This window comes from Cannabis sativa, chromosome 8 (assembly GCF_029168945.1).
Source record: "Cannabis sativa cultivar Pink pepper isolate KNU-18-1 chromosome 8, ASM2916894v1, whole genome shotgun sequence".
Classification (NCBI taxonomy): domain Eukaryota; kingdom Viridiplantae; phylum Streptophyta; class Magnoliopsida; order Rosales; family Cannabaceae; genus Cannabis; species Cannabis sativa.
The window spans coordinates 29,894,060-29,915,090 of NC_083608.1; the positions used below are offsets into that span (position 1 = coordinate 29,894,060).

General features: G+C 37.5%; 2 protein-coding genes across 6 annotated transcripts; both read left to right on the plus strand.

Annotated features, from left to right (window-relative positions):
- Positions 1 to 3,438: 3,438 nt before the first annotated feature.
- On the plus strand, positions 3,439 to 6,018 carry LOC115701096 (ubiquinone biosynthesis protein COQ4 homolog, mitochondrial). Its single transcript, XM_030628792.2, has 3 exons — positions 3,439 to 3,659; positions 4,457 to 4,679; positions 5,261 to 6,018. Exons 2-3 carry the CDS (start codon positions 4,497 to 4,499, stop codon positions 5,750 to 5,752), a joined length of 675 nt encoding a protein of 224 aa, XP_030484652.1. The 5' UTR covers positions 3,439 to 3,659; positions 4,457 to 4,496; the 3' UTR covers positions 5,753 to 6,018.
- Positions 6,019 to 9,341: 3,323 nt separating this feature from the next.
- Positions 9,342 to 12,733, plus strand: LOC133030233 (uncharacterized). 5 transcript variants are annotated; one of them, XM_061102749.1, is made up of 6 exons: positions 9,342 to 9,592; positions 9,846 to 9,897; positions 10,409 to 11,137; positions 11,227 to 11,385; positions 11,512 to 11,897; positions 11,982 to 12,733. In XM_061102749.1, exons 3-6 carry the CDS (start codon positions 10,426 to 10,428, stop codon positions 12,525 to 12,527), a joined length of 1,803 nt encoding a protein of 600 aa, XP_060958732.1. In that variant the 5' UTR covers positions 9,342 to 9,592; positions 9,846 to 9,897; positions 10,409 to 10,425; the 3' UTR covers positions 12,528 to 12,733. The 5 variants fall into 5 exon arrangements, with proteins under 5 accessions (XP_060958732.1, XP_060958731.1, XP_060958729.1 ...); XM_061102748.1 differs by having other exon boundaries at positions 9,591 to 9,897; XM_061102746.1 differs by lacking the exon at positions 9,342 to 9,592 and having other exon boundaries at positions 9,632 to 9,897; positions 11,227 to 11,897.
- The last annotated feature ends 8,298 nt before the right edge of the window (positions 12,734 to 21,031 follow it).

Consider the following 21,031-nt stretch of genomic DNA (forward strand, 5'->3'; position numbering starts at 1 on the left):
AGGTGGAATCATCCCACCAACATTGGGGTTGAGGGGCGTAGGGATCATGACAACAACAGATTGGTGGGAAGGGGTAAAATGGAAACCAGAAGTAACCTGGTTAGTAAAGAATGAAGGAATCTAATGGTTGGCCCCAGAGAACCCCTGGCAAGAATATTAAGGTCAACAGGAGGAATATCAAGCAAAGTTATTGCAGGTGGGTGTGGATATTGGAAAGACACACTCTTATCAGAGATTTTCTCCTTACCCCTCAATAAAATGGTAAAAGGACAGAGAGGTTCAGAAAGAGTTTCATCGCATTTCTGCAAGAAAGCATGACAATACCTCTTAGTGTGATCAAGGCGACCACAATAGAAGCAAAAATCAAGCCACTTGATGAACTCCCTCCCCATTCTGATAAAGCGAATATTGATATCGCTTCTAATAGGCAGATTGACATCTAAGAGGATCCTAAGTCTCAAATAAGGCCCTACACCCTCCCTAACTGTATCCCTGTCAACTTCAATTAGATCCCCTACTTCAGAGGCAATAAACCTAGCTAACTCGTGGGATTTGCACATAAAATGAATGCCATACACTTGTATCCAGAAAGGGACATAACAAAGATTATCAGGGGTGATAGGAAAAGAGCTCTCAGGGGGCAGCAAAGATAGTAATACTTTGAGCAAAGTGCCAAGGTTGGCCTTCTAGGATTCTACCCTTATCCCCTTCACACCCAAATGTAACCATGAACAAACCATCAGCATGTTCAGAGAGACAGACATGAAACCTACACTGCGATGAACAGATACCCGAGAGGGTTTCCATGAGGGAAGGCCTATTAAAGGGTTTGACAGTGTGAAGTTTGAGAAGTAAACTAATAGGGGCTGGAGAATCATTTGAGGGATTAGCATCATGGGTAAATATGGTATTTTCATCAGTAGAAAGGACAAGGGAACTTGAAACACTACTCAGAAATTCATCCATATTAAAAAAAGACAAATTAGACAGCAAAGAAAACGAAGGACAAAAAACAAGTAAGAGATGAGAAAATAGTGATGTACCTTAATCTTGCTTTATAGAGGTAGAACCAATAACCCCGTAGGATGACTCTCGAAAATCCCTTAATCATAACCCTAAACTTAGTCGGGGTAGCCCCAATGATAAAAAAATCTAACGAGCTTCAAAAAATCCTTCCTCCGCCTCCATCTTACGACTTTCAAGGGCAAAAGAGAAGGTGAAGGGATGGTTTTTAATGCAAAGATTTGAAGAAGTGGAAGAGAAATGACAGGTTGGATTAATTAGAAGAAGAAGACGAATTGAAATGCAATAAATGCTCGGAGTAGGACAAACGAGATTGGAAAGAGGAGTATAATACTTAGAGCAATTAATGGTCTCATTTATTAGAGGATAACCTCGATTAGACATGAAATCAAAGAGAAAGCCACCACAGAGACAATCTGGATGGACCAAAACCCTCATTACAGGGACCAGACTCACACCAGGAGAAGAACGGGTTCGCATACTTACTAGAGAGTTCCAGAGAGAAAAAAGCTCTAATATCAAATCCTTTACAAAGAATATTTTTATTATATTATTCTCTTCCTCTCAATTATTTGTAGTCAATTATCAGTATTTCAAAAAAATTATTAGCTAAGTTTTCTCTAGTTTTTCATAGTAAAGTTTTTAATCTAATTTATTATTCAATAGTTTATTTTAACTTTTTATAATTTCTTAAAAATAACTAAGTAAGAAACTAAATTGTAATTTCAATTATTATTATTATTTTCTTTTTCTTTTACCTTTTAATTTATTGTGATTTTTAAGAATCTTTTTGCAAATCTTAAAGTTAGTTATTTTTTATGGTGTTAATACGAATTTCAAAATTTTTAGAAGTTTTTATTACTGTTAAATTAATTAATTATAGTATATACTAATTATTAATAATTTAAGTTTATTAAGATTATTTTTTATGTTTGTGTATGTTATGTTATAGTATGGTACTTTTTGTTTTGTTTTGTTTGTTTTACTTGGTGCTTATTTATGGAGGTTTTCAAGGTCACTTTTGGAGTTACTTACATGAGATAAGCTTTATTTTCCTTTGTTTATTTTATGATTGTTTCTTATAGTTAGTTTACCTCATCTTACAAGATATTTCGTAAGAACTCATTTTTTGTTTTGTTATTATTGTAGGGAAATTTTCAGTCATTCAAGCAAAGAACATTTATTTTGATGGAAGGGTTAGATTGGTCTCTCTTATTTGTTGGAGCTTTCTGTTCATTTTTAGGGTCTGGTTGTTTAGTTTTGATCTCAGCTTTTTCTAAGCATTTTGTTTGATGTAATGATTTGATCACTTTCTTAGCTGATTTGGCTAGTTTACTTCCCAGTTTTTTTGAGGCATCCCTAGTTCATGTCTCCGTTCATGAATTAGTTGTGCATGCACTTAGGGTGGATTGTGAACGAGTTTGGATTGATAGTTTTTATCATTTTCTATTGATGTATTAAACTCTGATTATTGTTAATAAGAGTTTAATTTAAAAAAAAAAAGTAATATATTATAAAAAAAAAAAATTAAAAAACTAACTGAAATAAAAAAATATAAAAAAAAATGTTAAATTTGGTGTCTAGTAAAAATTCTATAAATGTATTAGTATAATTAAGTATAATTTAATATATAATAATTTTTATGAATGGTTGCTAACCAAAGGCTAATTCTAGTAGGGCCCGTTTGGTACGCAGGATTGGACTGGATTGGATTGAAAAAGATTGGACTGGACTGGACAAGATTGGATTATGCTGAAAGTAATCCTGTGTTTGGTTTAAGAATGGACTGGACTATTTTATTTATTTCTTTTTAGAAAAAGTTAAATTTAAATTAAATAAAAATATATAATAATAAATTAAAATTAAAATATATAATAATAAATAAATAAAAATAAATAATTCGTAGCAAAAAAAATAATACATCATATATAATTAAGAATATATGATAAATATATAATAAAATAGTAAAATAAAAATACTTGAATAATATAAAATTATTTATCTTAAACACTAATTTAATATAAATATTAATTTTTTAAAATATTTATATAAATTTTTTAGTAATTTAAAAATAATATATAATTTTATTGTCATATTTTTTTTCTTAGAATTAATTTAAGTAACTATTATTTAATTAATAATATTTTAAATTTTAAAAACTTATGTATAATAATTTAAAATTATACATTTTCACTCATTTTAATGAATAAGCTTTTGATAAAGAAAATGTATAAATAAATGTGTGATAATTATTTCCTTTAAATAATAGTTAAATTTAAAATATATTAATAAAATTAAAATTAAAAAAAAAACGATAAAAAAAAAAATCTCACCTGTATGGGATTATTTATCCCACCTAAACGGGCTTGTAGTGTGGGTAATAGCAATCCTGTGGGTATGTTGTATTGTTTGAGTTAGCGCACCTATAAGCCAAGGTGGCTTTCATTTTATCCTTCCAAACTCATAGCACATAACTTCTTGGCTCTCTCTTTCGGCCTTTTCTGCTTTCTTCGGTTTTGTCACTAACTCATCAGCGGTACCCTAGAATTATTACCAACCTAGTTCACTAACTGATCGGAGAGAAGGAATTCCGTTTCACTCATTGGCCGGATAAACAATTACTTCACTCACAACAGGTACTGAGGATTAAATACAGAGAGACGATGGAATGAAAACTTTGTCTGGTTCTTTGACTCTTTTCAAGTGATTCTCTCTATTTTGTATAGATTTCTACATTGGCGTTTTAGTGGGATATGATTTAGCTACTATCCAATTCTCTTTTCTCCTTTTCTTCTTTTTTAATAATAGTTAGGTTTCCCATATTTTTTTTTTTTTTGCTAACAAAAACATGATATTGTTTACTTCTAAGATTTAGAAATTCTGTATATTATTACCGTTTAAAAGTTATAATATGAATATTTGTTATTTATGAATCATACGTGGTTTGTCTAATCTGGATGGAAAGATTTGAAGAAACTTTCATAATTTTCTGATTTTGGTTCAATAAATAAACTTCAATTTTTCTTTCATGTGAATCCCATTTCTATGGTATTTGTTCCTACATATATTTTATTTCAGTACTGTGTTTCAGTACAATTTAAATTGCTTAGAAACACCATAAGTTAAATTGTAATAGTTTTAACTACTCATAGTGACAAACAAGCCTGGAACAATGTTGTCTTGTTGATTAAAGTGATAATTTGTAGTTGTTTCAAATTTTATCCGGTATTTTAATAGTAGAAGCAAATTAGGCAATGCTTGATTGAATTCCTTTTAATTAATATCCTGTTTAGAGAAGTTTTGAATCAAAATGGACAATACTTCATTGAATTCATTGAAGTTTAGAGAAGTTTCGTGAAGTCGTGAACCGTTATGGTTTATTCATTTGCATCTCTTCAGCATTGTTGTTAGTATTTGACATGTTTCTGTTTAGATATGCATTTATTATATAGGTAAGAAGATATAGGTGCTCCATGATAAGAGGTGCTCGAATTCGGCTCAATGGGTGGCAGCAGGCAGCTGTGGCAGTTGGTTCAGCAGTGGGAGCATTGCTAGACCCACGGAGAGCAGACCTTATTGCGGCTCTCGGCGAGACAACAGGGAAACCTGCTTTTGAAAGAGTTCTTGAAAGAATGAAGCGAAGCTCAGAAGGCAGGGTAACTCTTTTATCTACATCTATTTTCGTTTGTCTTTTTGAATTTAACTTACCAGATATTTCTGCTGTGATTCACTTCAGTTTCTTGTATAGTCCATAATTTGTATTGTCATTGGGGTTTACCCTGGCTTCTATTTCATTTGGTTTGTGTTTATACAATACAAATTAGTTGGAGGTATGGACTTCCAAAAGATTTTGATTTGTATAAACAAACACAAACATGTTATATTTGTCATGCTCTGAAGACTGGAAGTCCTAAGATTTTAATTCTTATTACTTGGTGATTAATTGAAGTTAAACTTAAGAGCAATGCTGAAGAAATTTATTTGAGTGGTTACATAGACTTGACAATAATTTGTTTTCACAGTAAAACTAATCTACGGTTCACAATTTGTGCATAATTTGATCTTCTTTTGACAATGAGACTTTTACAATATAAATCTCTCCATTGCTGAGAAAATTTTGCAATTGTAAAGTGGATACAGTGAAGTATTTAGCTTACAGGTTTTGTGTTCTTTTTTCTGCTGTCTATTATCTGTTTTACTACAGACTTTCGATCATGCTTGTCTGTTTCATTTACAGGCAATACTTCTTGAGCAACCGCGAGTCATATCTTCAAAAGTGGAGCATGCATGGGACCTCCCAGAAAACACATTTGGTGCAGCCTATGCAAAATTTATGGGATCAAGAAACTTCTCCCCAGATGACAGACCACCGGTGCGGTTCATGGAGACAGATGAGCTGGCATATGTTGCCATGCGAGCTCGAGAGGTGCATGATTTCTGGCACACCCTTTTTGATCTTCCAACCAATTTGATTGGTGAGTCAGCTCTCAAGGTGATCGAGTTTGAGCAAATGTACCTTCCAATGTGTTTAATGTCTGTCATTGGGGGTACAGCTAGATTCAATGAGAAGCAAAGAAAACTATTCTTCCAGCACTACTTTCCTTGGGCCATTCGAGCTGGTGCTCAGGCCACCGATCTTATGTGTGTGTATTATGAGCAGCACTTTCATGAGGATTTGGGTGAGGTAAGGAGAAAATGGGGCATAATCCCTGTTCCAAAACAAGCCTGAGCAACAAAGACATGATATCGAATTGACTAGGTTGGCCGAGGGTTGGATGTTCTAAGACTCTGTTTACTGGTTAGAGTGATTGGGCTGGGATTAGTAACTTGATAAATGATAGAAGTATGCCTAAATAATAGTCCTTTTGAAGGATATAAATAATTTTGCACCATTATTAATATTGATGATACTAAAAAGTACTACTTTACCAAATTATATAATGGTTGAAACTTTTTTTCCCAATCAGAAACTCAAAACAATGCCATTTCTCACAACTCTACTGCTATCTTCATTTTATTTGTGTCATTGTCCTTGTTTAGAAGCTCATGTTGCTGTCATCATAATTTAGAACAAATCTTATGCTGAATAAAAAATTTCTCACGCCTAGAAAGTATAGAAAGCTATGAATAAGGAAAGCTTGCTTTAGCAGCAACCACATATAAGCCATTACGGAAGTTAATCTATTCTTTCTAAAGGTTTTGGTTTTATTATTATTTGCATGCACGGCCTCAGCTCTAGAATCTAGATATAAAGGCACTCGGTGGGCATCCGATCCAATCCAACCTTTTTTTCCTCATCCGATCCAATCCAATTAGTAATTGGATTTGGAAAATCATCATCCGATCCAATCCAATTAGACCTCAAAATCCGATCCAATCCAATCCAATTACTAATTGGATTGGATCGGTTTTTTAATTGGATATTCAATTACACACCTAAATTTCAATATTAGCTTATTATATAAACAAAAATACGTAAAAAAACTATGTATCATTTTTTATTTAAGTTTTCTTTTTGGTAAGTACTTTTTATTTAAGTTTAATACTTCATAAACATAATATTCTTACAAGTGTATTGTAGCTGAAAATTTTTAATAATTAAAACAACAACATTTCTAATTAATAAAATAGAACAAAATATCATAAAAATAAATACACTAAACAATCAAGTGTTACAAATTCAATATACAAAAAAAATCTAATAAAAATATAATAAATATTTATTATATTTTTCAATGTTTTTTATTAAATAAATAATTTTTTAATATATATAAATGTAATTGGATTGGATCGGTTTTTAATTGGATTTTGAGATTGACATCCAATAACCAATCCAATCCAATTAGAATCCAACTTTTAGCATCCAATCCAATTGTAATTGGATATCCAACTTTTTGTAATGGGATCTTTTCAATAATATACTTAAAATATAAATTATTTACAAAAATACCTTAATAAATCTCAATTACAATAATACCTTGCCACGTCATTAAAAAAAATACCTTAATTCTAAAATAATATACCTGAAACGAAATTAATCCCAAATTTCGTTTTTTTTTTATTATTTTCCTGGGTTTTCAAAAGTAACCTTTGGTTACTTATGATGCTGATAAGAAACTAATCAGTTACTTTTACGTAAAAAAAACTTCATTTTTAAATTATATAATTTGAGATACAATTTGATTACACTTAAAATCTTATTTGTAAACATCTTAATAATCAATAGCTATTTTTAAGTTATATTATGCTATCTTATTATTTAAAATACATTTAGGTAACTTTAAAATTTATTTTCGAAACTAATGAGTTTGTCATATAATATAATAAGCTACTATTTTTATTTACCAATTATTTTATATACCTTTTTAAAATAGTAAGCATATATATGAAATAGTTTATTTTAGTATACTTCATAGTAATATTCAATTAAAACTATGTAATATACATTTAGTCACTCATATTTTTTTATTATTATTATTATATAAGTATTTTGAATTTTAAAAATAAATTCGATTTATTAACTAAATAAAAGTTATAGAATGGTAACTGTAGATGCTAAAATCTACAATGATCGGAATGAGCGTTTGTGGGCACCGACAACCTGCGGAACAAAGACAAAGGATGACCGTAAAACCTTGGGACACCGGGGTGGTGCCGGCCGAAGGCACTCCGACGGTCAAGTCAGTAAATTTATAGTGCGAAGTAGAAAAGAAAACAAGAAATGTAAATAAATACTTCCTGTGTTTATGGTTATGTGGTGATCCGCGGTCAAACCTCGCTCACCGGAATGAGAAAGAGTATGTCAGATCGTAGAGAAATAATAAGTTTGGTAGTAAAACTATAGAGAGAGAGAGAGTGAATATTCGTCTCTATTTTTTTCCTTTTTCAGTCCCAGTGTGGGCCTATTTATTATCTTAGGAAAACGGCTACCTCTTGAAACGTGGTTCGTCCCTAGAGAAACGGTCTTCCCCCCACTTCTCCAGGGATGAGCGTCATCTTTTTGGTTCGCTCCTCGATCAGCGTCCTCCCCTTAGTGTATCACTTAGAGGGTTGATATTCTTGCTCCGCTATGCTAGGGAAGATCGCTATTCTCGTGGGTTAGTTGGGAAACTTAACGTTCTTCTTCCCCCACGCGTCAACCCTAACATTACACTTTAGAATCAAGCTTTATTGTGGGTTGGACATTCGAATATGGGTATGACCCAAAAGGCATGGATTGGGCGTGGCCCATGTGAGCCATTGGGCTTACGGGTTCCTTGTTTCTGACTTATAAGTGGGCTTCGTAAGTACTTCGATCGTTGGGCCTTTTTCGTTGGGCTTAGAGCAATTTTTGGCCACTACAGTTTGTCCCTTGCTCTTTAAGTTGAGTTTTACTCAAGTTAAAGAGCATTACTCGTAGGTGTGCATGATTGACTCAGAGTGCCTGTAGCGTGATTTTAGATCGAGAATGATTGGGCCGGCATAAGTTGAAGTAGTTAGACTGAATATATCTATAAGTAATTTTGTTTTGATGAGGGCTTGTTACATCAGTGACTTTCAAGGCAAGTGTGTAGTTGTTTATCTTCAATTTGTTGGTGCCTCATCTTGTTCAATGTGAAATTGTAGCTAATTAGAGTTGGAGGCAATTCGAGCAAGGGAACGAATGGAGATAAGTGAATGAGTATTGAATCTAGTTTTCCAATGAGCAAAACATTAAAAAACTCTTGTTCGATGCCTTGCGTATGGCTGAGCGCCAATAGATTGAGTGGTTCATATGAGATTTTGTCCCTTGTGATTTTATGAGTGTGAAGCAATGTTAGTTTTAAATACTTTGTAAATTTAATCACATGTATATATATTCATATTGTACATAGAGAGTAGTTTTCTTTAATGTTTACGATCTGTGTGATTGGATAATATATGTTGAGTATAAACTTAGTATATGGGTGGACAAGTAATAAGAGGCTATATGTATATACATAGTATGAATAAGTGTTTCTACTCCATGACTCATAATAGATTCAACTAAATTTGTTTTGTAAAGGAGTTGTTCATTGGTATGGGCTCTATCTTGTAGTAGAGCAGGTACTATGTTTAGTTTAATTAGTTTTAGGTTGTTCCCATGTATGGATTTAAGTGTGAGGTGGTAGTTTCTATACTACTAATAAAAATAATGTTGGGTTAGTACATCACATATATAAGAATATATATATATATCATGAAAGATGTACACACAAATATAAAATTATATTTTAGAATGGTACCTGGTGTGGTCATTCACGTCCTTTATAGGCTATGAAGAAGGTTTATAAGGATATGAGATCATTGTGTAGTGGAAGGAGTAAAAAGCACACAACAAACATGAAATGAGTGTGCATTGTCACTTCATGTCTTAAACTTGATGTGAAATGTGAATAAACAATATATTTTGGTGATTGAAAAACACCACCGTATGAGTGTGTGGTGGTCTAAATAAGTACTACATATATACATATATGTGTATATGTGGGAGTGAATGTTTATTACACTAGTCTTGAGTTGACCATTCCACATATATATATTTATTTTATGTTAATAGTACCAATATTAGGTAATGTAATGCCTTTTCTTTTTGCATTTCACTTGAAGTGACTTTTGTTGATGTAGACAGTTTATATTTGTAGTGATTTGCAAGATCACATGAGTGTGTATATATATACATTCATCAAAAAACCAATGCAACCCGTGGATAGGGCTGATTGTGGGTTTAGGAAATGTATTACTTATTTTCCTTCCTTTGTTATTGTACTATATAAGTAGGACCACTAATTTTTATTTGTCATTTGTCATCTTTCATTTTCAAGTGGTGTGGAGGAGAGCTTTGTGTGGTGAAAGGCTAAGAAGTCTCTCTTGTTGGTAAGTATTTCTAGTCTTTCCTTCACTATTTAGAATATTATTTTATTATTGGTGTTCTTGGTATTTTTGGTGTTCATGGAATAATGTATTATTCATAATCTTAGGTGTGTAGTGTTTGTATGCTTTGATTCGAATTTGTAACAAATAATGTGGTTTTTGTGTTTTGAACTTATCCATGACTTTCAAAGTATGACCATAGAAATTTTGTATAAAAGTAACAAGAATTTTTTGATGAGCATAGTGGGTGTGGTATGACCGTAGAATTTTGTATGAGCTTGATGCATAATACGTCCACTAAAATTTTAATAAAAGCATGATGCGTAGCATGGATGTAATGTTTTTATATGACGCGTAGTATGATCGTTGGATATCATAGCATATATATGTTTTGAGTTTTCATAGATCATTAAATTTTGTCTAGTGTTTGTGACCATACTCTTGTTGAGTGGTGAGATGGGATCTTGGGAAAGTGCGACTTCACCATTAATGATTGGGGTTCCTTCTTCTACAGAAGGAGGATCTCATTCAATGTTGGATAGTGATGAAGATATTCCTAATGCTCAACCATTACCTCAAGTCACTTTGGTTGACAGTGATGATGAGGGGGAAGTTTTTGATGAGAATGTATGTAAGATTGATGGAGAGCCTCGAGCTCTTGAGTATGCGATAATGGTACATGATTATGAGGGTGACAAGAATGAGTATGTCGGGCGGTCCCTTCACTTTTTGAGGGACAACCCGAGGTCTAGTATGACTAAGGGTGATATCCTACGCATGCGACATCAATATGAGATTCATTCTTCTATACAAATGCGACTTCCAACTATCGCTGAGCGTCCCGATTGGGATAGTGGCGATTGGGTTTGTATGTATGAATTTCCTTTTAGGATTGGCTTTCGATTCCCTTTCCCTCCATTTGTACAAGAAGTATTGGACTATTATGAGGTAGCTCCTAGCCAACTTATGCCAAATGCTTGGAGGTTATTGTTGGGTATAGAAGTCATAGTTAGAGTGAAGGGTAAGAGGGTTGACCTTGTAGATTTTCAGTCAAGTTATTATCTTAAACAACACGATACAGATAAGGGTCGATTTCTATTCACTCTTAGAGCGAACAAAAAAGCTTGGGTAACGGAGCTGGTTCCGAGCAACAAGAGGGGTTGGAGGAAGAAATATTGTTTTGTCAAAGGTGACCTGTTTGGAACGAGTGATTATGAGGTTCCTACTTCATGGAGAACCTTAAGTGAGTGAGGAGTGTTGGTTTCTTTGTCATTTTTTTATTTGATACTTGATTTGTTTATGAATACTAATTACTTCTCTTTGTCACTGTAGGTAAGGGGCTCACTCGATGTCCTCGAGGGGGGTATTGGTCCGAAGCTCGAGTTAACGACTTGCTCTCTATTCCTTCCGATCAAAGAGCCCATAACAAGCTTCTTGTTTTGGATAAATCTTGTGTTGGAAATTTGTGGAGAGGTGCGCAACGTCAAGAAGGTAGTATTTTTTCACTCAACGTTGTCAAGCGCGTCCCCATCCTTTTGTTGACCCGAGCTTTAGAGAAGGTTAGTGGTCCCTTCTCTTTGATTCGTCATTTAACGGAAGAAGAACGTTTCCTTGCAGACCGTTATTATAAGAGGATGACTTTCAAGGTTTGTGGAGCGGATGATGCTGTCGCTAGGGGTAAGACTAATTTACTTGGAAAGAGGTCTAAGAAGACCACAAGTCATGTTGTGAAACCTCGAGTTCCTGCTAAGGAACATGGAACCGGTAGCTCTCAGTTGACAGCTAATGGTGTGGTTGCGGCTTCTCCACTAAGGGGTGACAACGAGTTGTCTATTGAGGAGAGTATGATCAACCTGTCCATCTCTTCCAACATTTCGGCCTACTCTGACCCTGCTTCTATCGAAGGTCATGTTGAGGCTCTTCTTCATCCGAGAGATGAAGAGCGTTTGAGGGGCATCGGAGTTGCTGGGCGAGCGAATTACGGTGTTTCTACGATTTACCAAGTAAGTTTGGAAAGAATTTGTATGTACGCATATGTAGTTATTTTTGTGTGTTACTCGTGGTATAATTCAACTTGTTTTTTGTAGGCTATTCAAGCAGCCCTCTACTTAAGGCGTGACACAATTTCGCTTGATCAAAAGAACAGAGCTTTGAACAAGGAGCATTCTAGACTTAGAAAGGAAGTGGAGAACTTGAAACTGGAAGGAGAGACTACCAAATCATCATATGACAAGCTAAAACAGGATTATTCCTCGTTGAATACTGAGTTGGAGCGTGTGCGTGCCAAACTCAAGGAGGAGGAGGCTAAGTATGTCGCATTGTACCAGGAGGTTGATGATATTTCACTCAAGACTGCCATCAAGACAAGGGGGGAGTTGATGATACAGTATAAGAAAGGGCTCCATCGTGGATGGGACGTCGATGGTGCTATTGCACTTCATGAAGAATATTTGGCTCTTGAGCAAGAGAATGAAATGGATGTTGACGCTCATATCTCTGTGTTTGATGAAGGCGCTGATGCTCATACCTCTGTCCCTAGTATGGGTGTCGACGCTCATACTTCTGTTTCTGGTGGGAGTGGCATTGACGATGTGATGTTCTCCATTGCTGAAGATGGTACCATTGCTCCATAGTGGGTCTTTTATTTAAACTTTAGGTCCAATTTGTTTAAAGTATGAACATCGCCATTGTGGCATTAAGTATGTATGCTTAACGATCCTTTTGATGTGCGGACATCCTCTTAATGATGACCCTTTTGAATTTTATGATGCTTTGATGTATGAACGTTGCTTTTGCGGTGGTGTGACTTATTATCTTAATTTGGTATTAATATTCTTCATTTTTCATTTTGCTGATGTTTTATGTTATTCGGTTGATGTAAATTTTGCATTGATCCATGTACTATATCCCCTAGTCTAAGTCTTAGTGAGGGTCACTAAAACTTAGACTTTTGAACAGCTTGACTGAGTACATCGCACTTGGCTGACCGTAACACTGTTGAGTAAATTTTATATTTAGTTACGATTGAACGCAATTCTAAAGGCTTGAGTTTATAGACGAATAGACGGGTTGGTCGCAGCCCTTATCACTTAATTTGTGAGTGAATACTTGGGTTGAGTGTGGGTTGAGCGTAGCTCCTATTACTTACTTTGTAAGTGAATAGTTGGGTTGAGTGTAGCTCATGTTACTTATTTTATAAGTGAAAAGTTGGGTTGAGCGTAGCTCCTATTACTTACTTTGTAAGTGAATAGTTGGGTTGAGCGTAGCTCATGTCACTTATTTTATAAGTGAAAAGTTGGGTTGAGCGTAGCTCTTATCACTTATTTTATAAGTGAAAAGTTGGGTTGAGCGTAGCTCCTATTACTTACTTTGTAAGTGAATAGTTGGGTTGAGCGTAGCTCATGTCACTTATTTTATAAGTGAATATTTGGGATGAGCGTAGCTCATGTCACCTATTTTATAAGTGAAAAGTTGGGTTGAGCGTAGCTCATGTCACTTATTTTATAAGTGAATTGTTGGGATGAGCGTAGCTCATGTCACTTATTTTATAAGTGAATATTTGGGATGAGCGTAGCTCATATTACTTACTTTTATAAGTGAAAAGTGGGTTGAGCGTAGCTCCTATTACTTACTTTTTAAGTGAATAGTTGGGATGAGCGTAGCTCATGTCACTTATTTTGTAAGTGAGTATTTGGGATGAGCGTAGCTCATGTCACTTATTTTATAAGTGAATATTTGGGATGAGCGTAGCTCCTATTACTTACTTTGTAAGTGAATAGTTGGGTTGAGCGTAGCTCATGTCACTTATTTTATAAGTGAATATTTGGGATGAGCGTAGCTCATGTCACCTATTTTATAAGTAAAAAGTGGGTTGAGCGTAGCTCCTATTACTTACTTTTTAAGTGAATAGTTGGGTTGAGCGTAGCTCATGTCACTTATTTTATAAGTGAATATTGGGTTGAGCGTAGCTCATGTCACTTATTTTATAAGTGAATTGTTGGGATGAGCGTAGCTCATGTCACTTATTTTATAAGTGAATATTTGGGATGAGCGTAGCTCATATTACTTACTTTTATAAGTGAAAAGTGGGTTGAGCGTAGCTCCTATTACTTACTTTTTAAGTGAATAGTTGGGATGAGCGTAGCTCATGTCACTTATTTTGTAAGTGAATATTTGGGATGAGCGTAGCTCATGTCACTTATTTTATAAGTGAATATTTGGGATGAGCGTAGCTCCTATTACTTACTTTGTAAGTGAATAGTTGGGTTGAGCGTAGCTCATGTCACTTATTTTATAAGTGAATATTTGGGATGAGCGTAGCTCATGTCACCTATTTTATAAGTAAAAAGTGGGTTGAGCGTAGCTCCTATTACTTACTTTTTAAGTGAAAAGTTGGGTTGAGCGTAGCTCATGTCACTTATTTTATAAGTGAATATTGGGTTGAGCGTAGCTCATGTCACTTATTTTATAAGTGAATTGTTGGGATGAGCGTAGCTCATGTCACTTATTTTATAAGTGAATATTTGGGATGAGCGTAGCTCATATTACTTACTTTTATAAGTGAAAAGTGGGTTGAGCGTAGCTCCTATTACTTACTTTTTAAGTGAATAGTTGGGATGAGCGTAGCTCATGTCACTTATTTTGTAAGTGAATATTTGGGATGAGCGTAGCTCATGTCACTTATTTTATAAGTGAATATTTGGGATGAGCGTAGCTCCTATTACTTACTTTGTAAGTGAATAGTTGGGTTGAGCGTAGCTCATGTCACTTATTTTATAAGTGAATATTTGGGATGAGCGTAGCTCATGTCACCTATTTTATAAGTAAAAAGTGGGTTGAGCGTAGCTCCTATTACTTACTTTTTAAGTGAATAGTTGGGTTGAGCGTAGCTCATGTCACTTATTTTATAAGTGAATATTGGGTTGAGCGTAGCTCCTATTACTTACTTTGTAAGTAAATATTCTGGTTGAGCGTGGCTCACTTGTTATTACTTTTATTTTACGTTTTTGAGCTCCAAAATATAACAAACACTAAAAACAATTGACACAGGTATTTACGTGGAAACCCTTTCGGGAAAAAACCACGGGCGGAGCATGCGAAAATCCACTATGTAGAATGACAGTGTACAAGGGGGGCATTGTTTCGCCATACATGTGATTAGAAATGGTATTTCTTAAGGTGTATGGCATTCCAGCTATTTCCTATGTTTCTTCCATCTGCTGCTCGAAGTTTGTATGCTCCTTGGCCAACTATCTTTGTAATTTGGTAAGGCCCCTCCCAATTGGGTCCTAACTTGCCTGCTCCTTCTTCCTTCGTGTTTTGGAACACTCGTCGTAGTACCCATTCTCCGTCCTTGAATTGTCGGACCCTAATGTTCTTATTGAAATGTTGGGCCACCTTTTGCTGGTATGCTGCTATTCTGATAAGTGCTTGTTCTCTCTTTTCGTCTAACAAATCAAGTTCTGTGTTCATGGTCTGTTGATTTAGATCATCCGTGGAGTGTTCATATCTGATGGTTGGTATTTCGATTTCTGCTGGGATGACCGCTTCAGTTCCATATGTCAATGCAAATGGGGTCTCTCCAGTCGAGGTCTTTTTTGTTGTCGGTCGGACCACGGTACCCCGGTAATTCATCCGCCCATCTCCCTTTGGCTTTCTCTAGACGTTTTTTGAGTGTGTTGACTATTGTCTTGTTGGTTGATTCCGCTTGTCCGTTTGCTTCGAGGGTATCGTGGTGTTGAGAATGATAATTGTATCCCCCATTCTGCACAAAAGCTTTGGAAGTCTTGGCTTATGAACTGTGAACCGTTGTCCGTAACTATCTCCTTTGGAATTCCGAACCTGCATATTATATTTTTCCAGATAAAGTTTTTTACCTCTCGATCTCTAACTTGTGCGAAGGCTTCAGCTTCTACCCATTTGGTGAAGTAGTCAGTTAAGACTAGCATGAATACCCTCTGCCCTGGAGCAGTTGGCATCTTGCCTACAATGTCCATCCCCCATCTCATAAATGGCCATGGTGTAAGTGAAGAGTGGAGCTTCTCTGGAGGTAAATGAGATATTTGAGCAAACCTTTGGCACTTGTCGCATTGTTGAACAAAATTATAGGAGTCCACTCGCATGGTTGGCCAATAGTAGCCTATTGTTAGGGCTTTGTTGCATAAACTCCGATGGCCTGAGTGGTTTCCGCATTCACCTTGATGTAGCTCTTGGAGAATGTAATTGGATTCAGCTGGTAATAGACATCTGAGTAATGGCCCTGAGAATGATCGTCTATAGAGTTTCCCATTGTAGAGTGTAAATCTGGCCACTTTAGCTCTTAGTTTTCTTGACTCGTTCTTGTCATGCGGTAGGGTTCCATCCTCTAGGTACTGCATTATTGGCGTCATCCAGTTGTCTTGTTCATTCATATTTTTTACATCTTCGTTGGGTTTCCATGTCGCTGGCCATTGCATTATCACCACAGGAATGGTGACTCCATCTTTGATTTGAATGGATGAGCCGAGATTAGCAAGAGCGTCGGCGTGGTTGTTCTCTAGTCTCGGCACTTGGTTAATGGTGAATTTTGTGAATCTTGAAATCTTGTCTTGAACAATCTGGAGATAAGATGCCATTTTTGAATCTTTGGCCTGGTATGACCCGTTGAGTTGGTTTACGATAAGTTGAGAATCTGACATGACTTCAATGGTTTTGGCATTCAACTCAATGGATAGATCTAGCCCAGCGATCAACGCCTCGTATTCAGCCTCATTATTGGTAAGTTTGAAGTCACATCTGATCGCCCGCTGGATAACATCTCCTTGAGGGGAGACAAGGACGATTCCTAGGCCACTCCCTTTACTATTGCTTGATCCATCTACTGCTAGCATCCATGTCGAGTTGGTTTGCTCGTTTAAGCATAATAATTCCTTTTCAGCTTGTACCTGTCCAACACAAGAAAAGTCAGCAATAAAATCTGCCAATACCTGTGACTTGATGGCTGTCCTCGGTTGATATGTTATGTCGTATTCACTGAGCTCAACAGCCCATTTGGTCATGCGTCCAGAAAGTTCCGGTTTGTGTAGAATGCTACGGAGTGGGTATTGGGTTAGCACCACTATAGGATGACACTGGAAATAGGGCCTGAGCTTGCGTCCTGCTGTGACAAGCGCTAAGGCCAATTTTTCCAGCTGAGTGTATCTTGTTTCAACATCTAGCAATGTCTTCGAAACATAGTAAATAGGTTGTTGCTTTCCTTCATCTTCTCGAACTAGTGCAGCGCTGACCGCTGCTTCTGAAACTGCCAGATACATGTACAGTGTTTCTCCATCCTTAGGCTTTGCTAGGAGTGGAGGGGAGCTAAGATAGCTCTTGAGTTGTCTTAGCGCTTCTTCGCATTCCTCCGTCCACACAAAGTCTTTGGTCTTTCTAAGAGTTGAAAAGAATAAGTGGCAGCGGTCGGATGACTTTGAAATGAAACTAGCCGAGCGCTGCTATCCTTCCGTTGAGACGTTGAATATCTTTGATTGACTTTGGAGATTGTATATTTTGGATTGATCTTATCTGGTCTGGATTTGCTTCGATCCCTCTTTTTGTGACGAGGTAACCTAAGAATTTTCCTGAAGAGACACCAAAAGAGCATTTAGTAGGATTAAGTTTCATATTGTATTTTTCTAATACCTGGAATGCTTGCTTGAGGTGATCGAGGTGATTCTCTCGTCGCTAAAGATTTGACAAGCATGTCGTCAATGTAAACTTCCATCGTCTTTCCAAGCATGTCGGCAAACATTCGATTGACTAGCCTTTGGTACGTGGCCCCTGCATTCTTTAGTCCGAACGGCATGACTTTGTAGCAAAAAGTCCCTCGCTCAGTTATGAATGATGTTTTTTCTTGATCATTGGGATGCATTAAGATTTGGTTATAACCAGAGAAGGCATCCATGAAACTCAACAATTCATGTCCAGCTGTTGCGTCTACCATCATGTCAATGTGAGGAAGTGGAAAAGAATCCTTCGGACATGCCTTGTTGAGATCTGTAAAGTCGATACATACCCTCCATTTTCCATTCTTCTTCTTCACAACTACTACGTTTGCTAACCAGTCAGGATAATCAACCTCTCTGACTGATCCCACGTCGATTAGTTTTTGTATCTCTTCATTTATCACCTTGTTACGATCAGGTGCAAATTTACGTCTTTTTTGTCGGACCGGTGGGTAATCAGGGTCAACCTGCAACTTGTGAACAATAATGTTAGAATCAATACCTGTCATGTCCTCATGGGACCATTCAAAGCAGTGATGGCGTTTGATTAAGAATTCGATCAGCCTGGCTCGAAACTCAGGTGTAAGCTTTGTTCCAATCTGGACTTTATGGTCTGGGAACTCCTTGCTAATGCACACGTCATCTAGGTCTTCCATACTAGGTTCATCCGGTGCAAAGGTTGGACTAGACTGCTGTAGTTGCTATAATGTTGTCGATTTCTCTTTTAGCGAGTTTTGATAACAATCTCGAGCAGTTTTTTGGGCTCCCCATATTTCTTTCACTCCCCACTTGGTTGGGAACCTGATCACTTGGTGGTATGTGGATGGCACAGCTTTCATGGAATGGATCCACGGTCGGCCCAAGATTGCATTATAAGCTGATGGAGAGTCAACTACAATGAACTTCGTCTGTAGGTTGACTCCTTCTGCATAAACGTGGAGTGTGACCTCGCCGACTGAGTGTTTTTGCTCTCCACTGAACCCAACCAATACTGTGGATTTGCGGATGATGGTGGCCTCGTCGATCCCCATCTCCCTAAGAGCATTCAAAAATAAGATGTTAGCAGAGCTACCGTTATCGATCGCATACGTTTAGTAAAACAATTCGAAATGAATAAAGAAATGACTAAAGCATCATGGTGAGGATTGAGCAAATCTGAAGCTTCGTCGTCCACGAAGCTGATGATCTGTCCGTTATAGGCTGCTGGTTGTTTCTTTGCTCTACCCTCTGTCCCGATTATTTCACGTGCATGCCTCTTAGCAGCTGAGTATGTTACGCCGCTGACCTCTGACCCTCCGGAGATGACATTACATGTCCGGTGTGCCGAGGTGGTTCTCGGTGGTGTTGTTGGCCTCTTGTCCGCTTCCGTCACGGTCATCTTCCCCTTGTCCGATAAAAATCTCGCAATTGACCTTTGCGCAAGAGTCCAGCCACTTCATATCTTAATGCTATGCATTCTGGAGTGGTATGTCCGTGGTCATTATGAAATTCACACCACTTTGTCGTGTCGCGCATTGCTGCTGGTTTTTTTATCTTTTCAGGCCACTTAACTTGGTTTCCCATTCCTTTCATTACTGCAACTATTTCGACAGGGCTAATGTTCAGGTTGTATTCAGGAATCGGTCCCTTGTCTGATTCCCTCATCCGCCGAGGTAGTGTTGTCTTTGCAATGTAATCTCTTGGTCTGTGTGATTGGGTGGAGTTCTCGCTATCTCTGTATGACCGTGATCTGTTGGTTGGATAAGGTTCTGAATAATGGTAGGACTGTCGTCGCTCTACCCTCTTCGGTACTCTACTGTCGCGAGAGTAAGAGTAGGATGTTGTCGATTGTCTATTGGATTCGTCTTCCTCCCACTTGATCTGCGCCCAAGCTTTGGCAAGCACGTCCTCCATTGTCCTGCATGGATATTTTGTGAGTTCTTTGTAAAGGTCAGATTCTACCCGCAGCCTTTACGGAAGGCGGTAATGGCTGTGTCCACGTTGCATGCTGTGATGGAAACTTTTTCAGCATTGAATCTTGCCACATAGTCTCGTAAGGATTCGCCTCTCCTCTGTTTGATGCGGTATAGGTCATCTGAGAGTTTCTCCAATTTCCTGTTGCTCGCAAATTGTTCTACAAAAACATCCGTTAACAAAGCAAAAGAAGAGATCGAATTATTGGGTAAATTCGTGTACCATTGGAGGGCTGGGCCAGCCAAGCTAGACCCAAACCCCTTACACATGCATGCCTCGCGCAACTCGCGAGGGATGGCGGCAGTGAACATCCTTTGTTTATAACTGGCTATATGATCGTTTGGATCGCTTGTTCCGTCGTACATCCTCATTAATGGGAACACAAACTTCTTTGGCATCTCGACCAATGCAATGGCGTCAACAAAAGGTGAGTCAGCAAAACTGCTAGGCAAACTTTTCTTTATTGGTGTTGGAACCCCTGGGATACGTTGGATCATTGCTTCCATCCCTTCGAACCTCCGAGCGATTGCTCGTTCAATCAAATCCTCCTGAGTTAGAGTATGAATGGTGGTATGACCTGCATCAACAGAAGATGGATTCAGGTTAGAGTTTAGCATAGCCTGTGTGGCAGTTACTTGTGATGGTGGGAGTCCTTCAAGAGGAGACATTTTTGGGGAACAGATGTTGTAGTGCCAATCCCCAAATTGCTAGTTGATGGGGGGCTGACTATAGGCAAAGGCCGGTGCGGGAAGGCCGACCGTAGGCGGTGCCGCCAGGTGAAGGCCGACCGTAGGCGGTGGCCGTCAGGTGAAGGCCGACCGTAGGCGGAGCCGCTGCGGTGAAGGCCGACCGTAGGCGTACTGGTTGTAGGAAGACTGACCGTAGGCAGGTCGGAGGCAACATTGTTGGTCGTTAGACCTCCAGAGTTTGTCCCATCTGTTTGCATATCAGTATATTCAGATTGTTGAGGTTGAGAACCTCCTACGACAGAATGACTTCCTAACGTTGGAGTCGATGTTCCTCCAAGTGGTTGTTGATCAGAGACTTGGGTCTCTGTTCTTATAGGAGTTGAGTCTAGTGATGCCATTGGTGCAATTGGAACTCGGAACCGACTTTGAGCAACACTGGGAGTCGTCATGGTAGCCTTCAGTGACTCCATTTGTGATTTTATTGTGGCATTTTCACTCCTAAATGCTGCGTTCTCCTCCTTAAAGGTTGCATTTTCTCGCTCCAGAACTCCAGTTCGTTCAGCCATCTCGCGCATCTGGGCCATTATTGTGGCAAGCTGTTCATTGACATTGGGTTGTTCTTGGGCAACAAACTCTCCTTCTTCTGCCATTTGAAGTGTGGTGATGATAGATCGCCTTGCTCACAGTCAGTTTGTCAGGGCCCCACGGTGGGCGCCAAATTGTAGATGCTAAAATCTACAATGATCGGAATGA

What these genes read in the sequence shown, in the direction of transcription:
- LOC115701096 (XM_030628792.2), top strand. Translation starts at nt 4,497, where the DNA reads ATGATAAGAGGTGCTCGAATTCGGCTCAATGGGTGGCAGCAGGCAGCT. An exon ending in AGCGAAGCTCAGAAGGCAGG is followed by an intron (nt 4,680 to 5,260) that starts GTAACTCTTTTA and finishes TTTCATTTACAG; the next exon opens with GCAATACTTCTTGAGCAACC.
- LOC133030233 (XM_061102744.1), top strand. Translation starts at nt 10,351, where the DNA reads ATGGGATCTTGGGAAAGTGCGACTTCACCATTAATGATTGGGGTTCCT. An exon ending in TACTTCATGGAGAACCTTAA is followed by an intron (nt 11,138 to 11,226) that starts GTGAGTGAGGAG and finishes TTGTCACTGTAG; the next exon opens with GTAAGGGGCTCACTCGATGT. An exon ending in GTGTTTCTACGATTTACCAA is followed by an intron (nt 11,898 to 11,981) that starts GTAAGTTTGGAA and finishes TGTTTTTTGTAG; the next exon opens with GCTATTCAAGCAGCCCTCTA.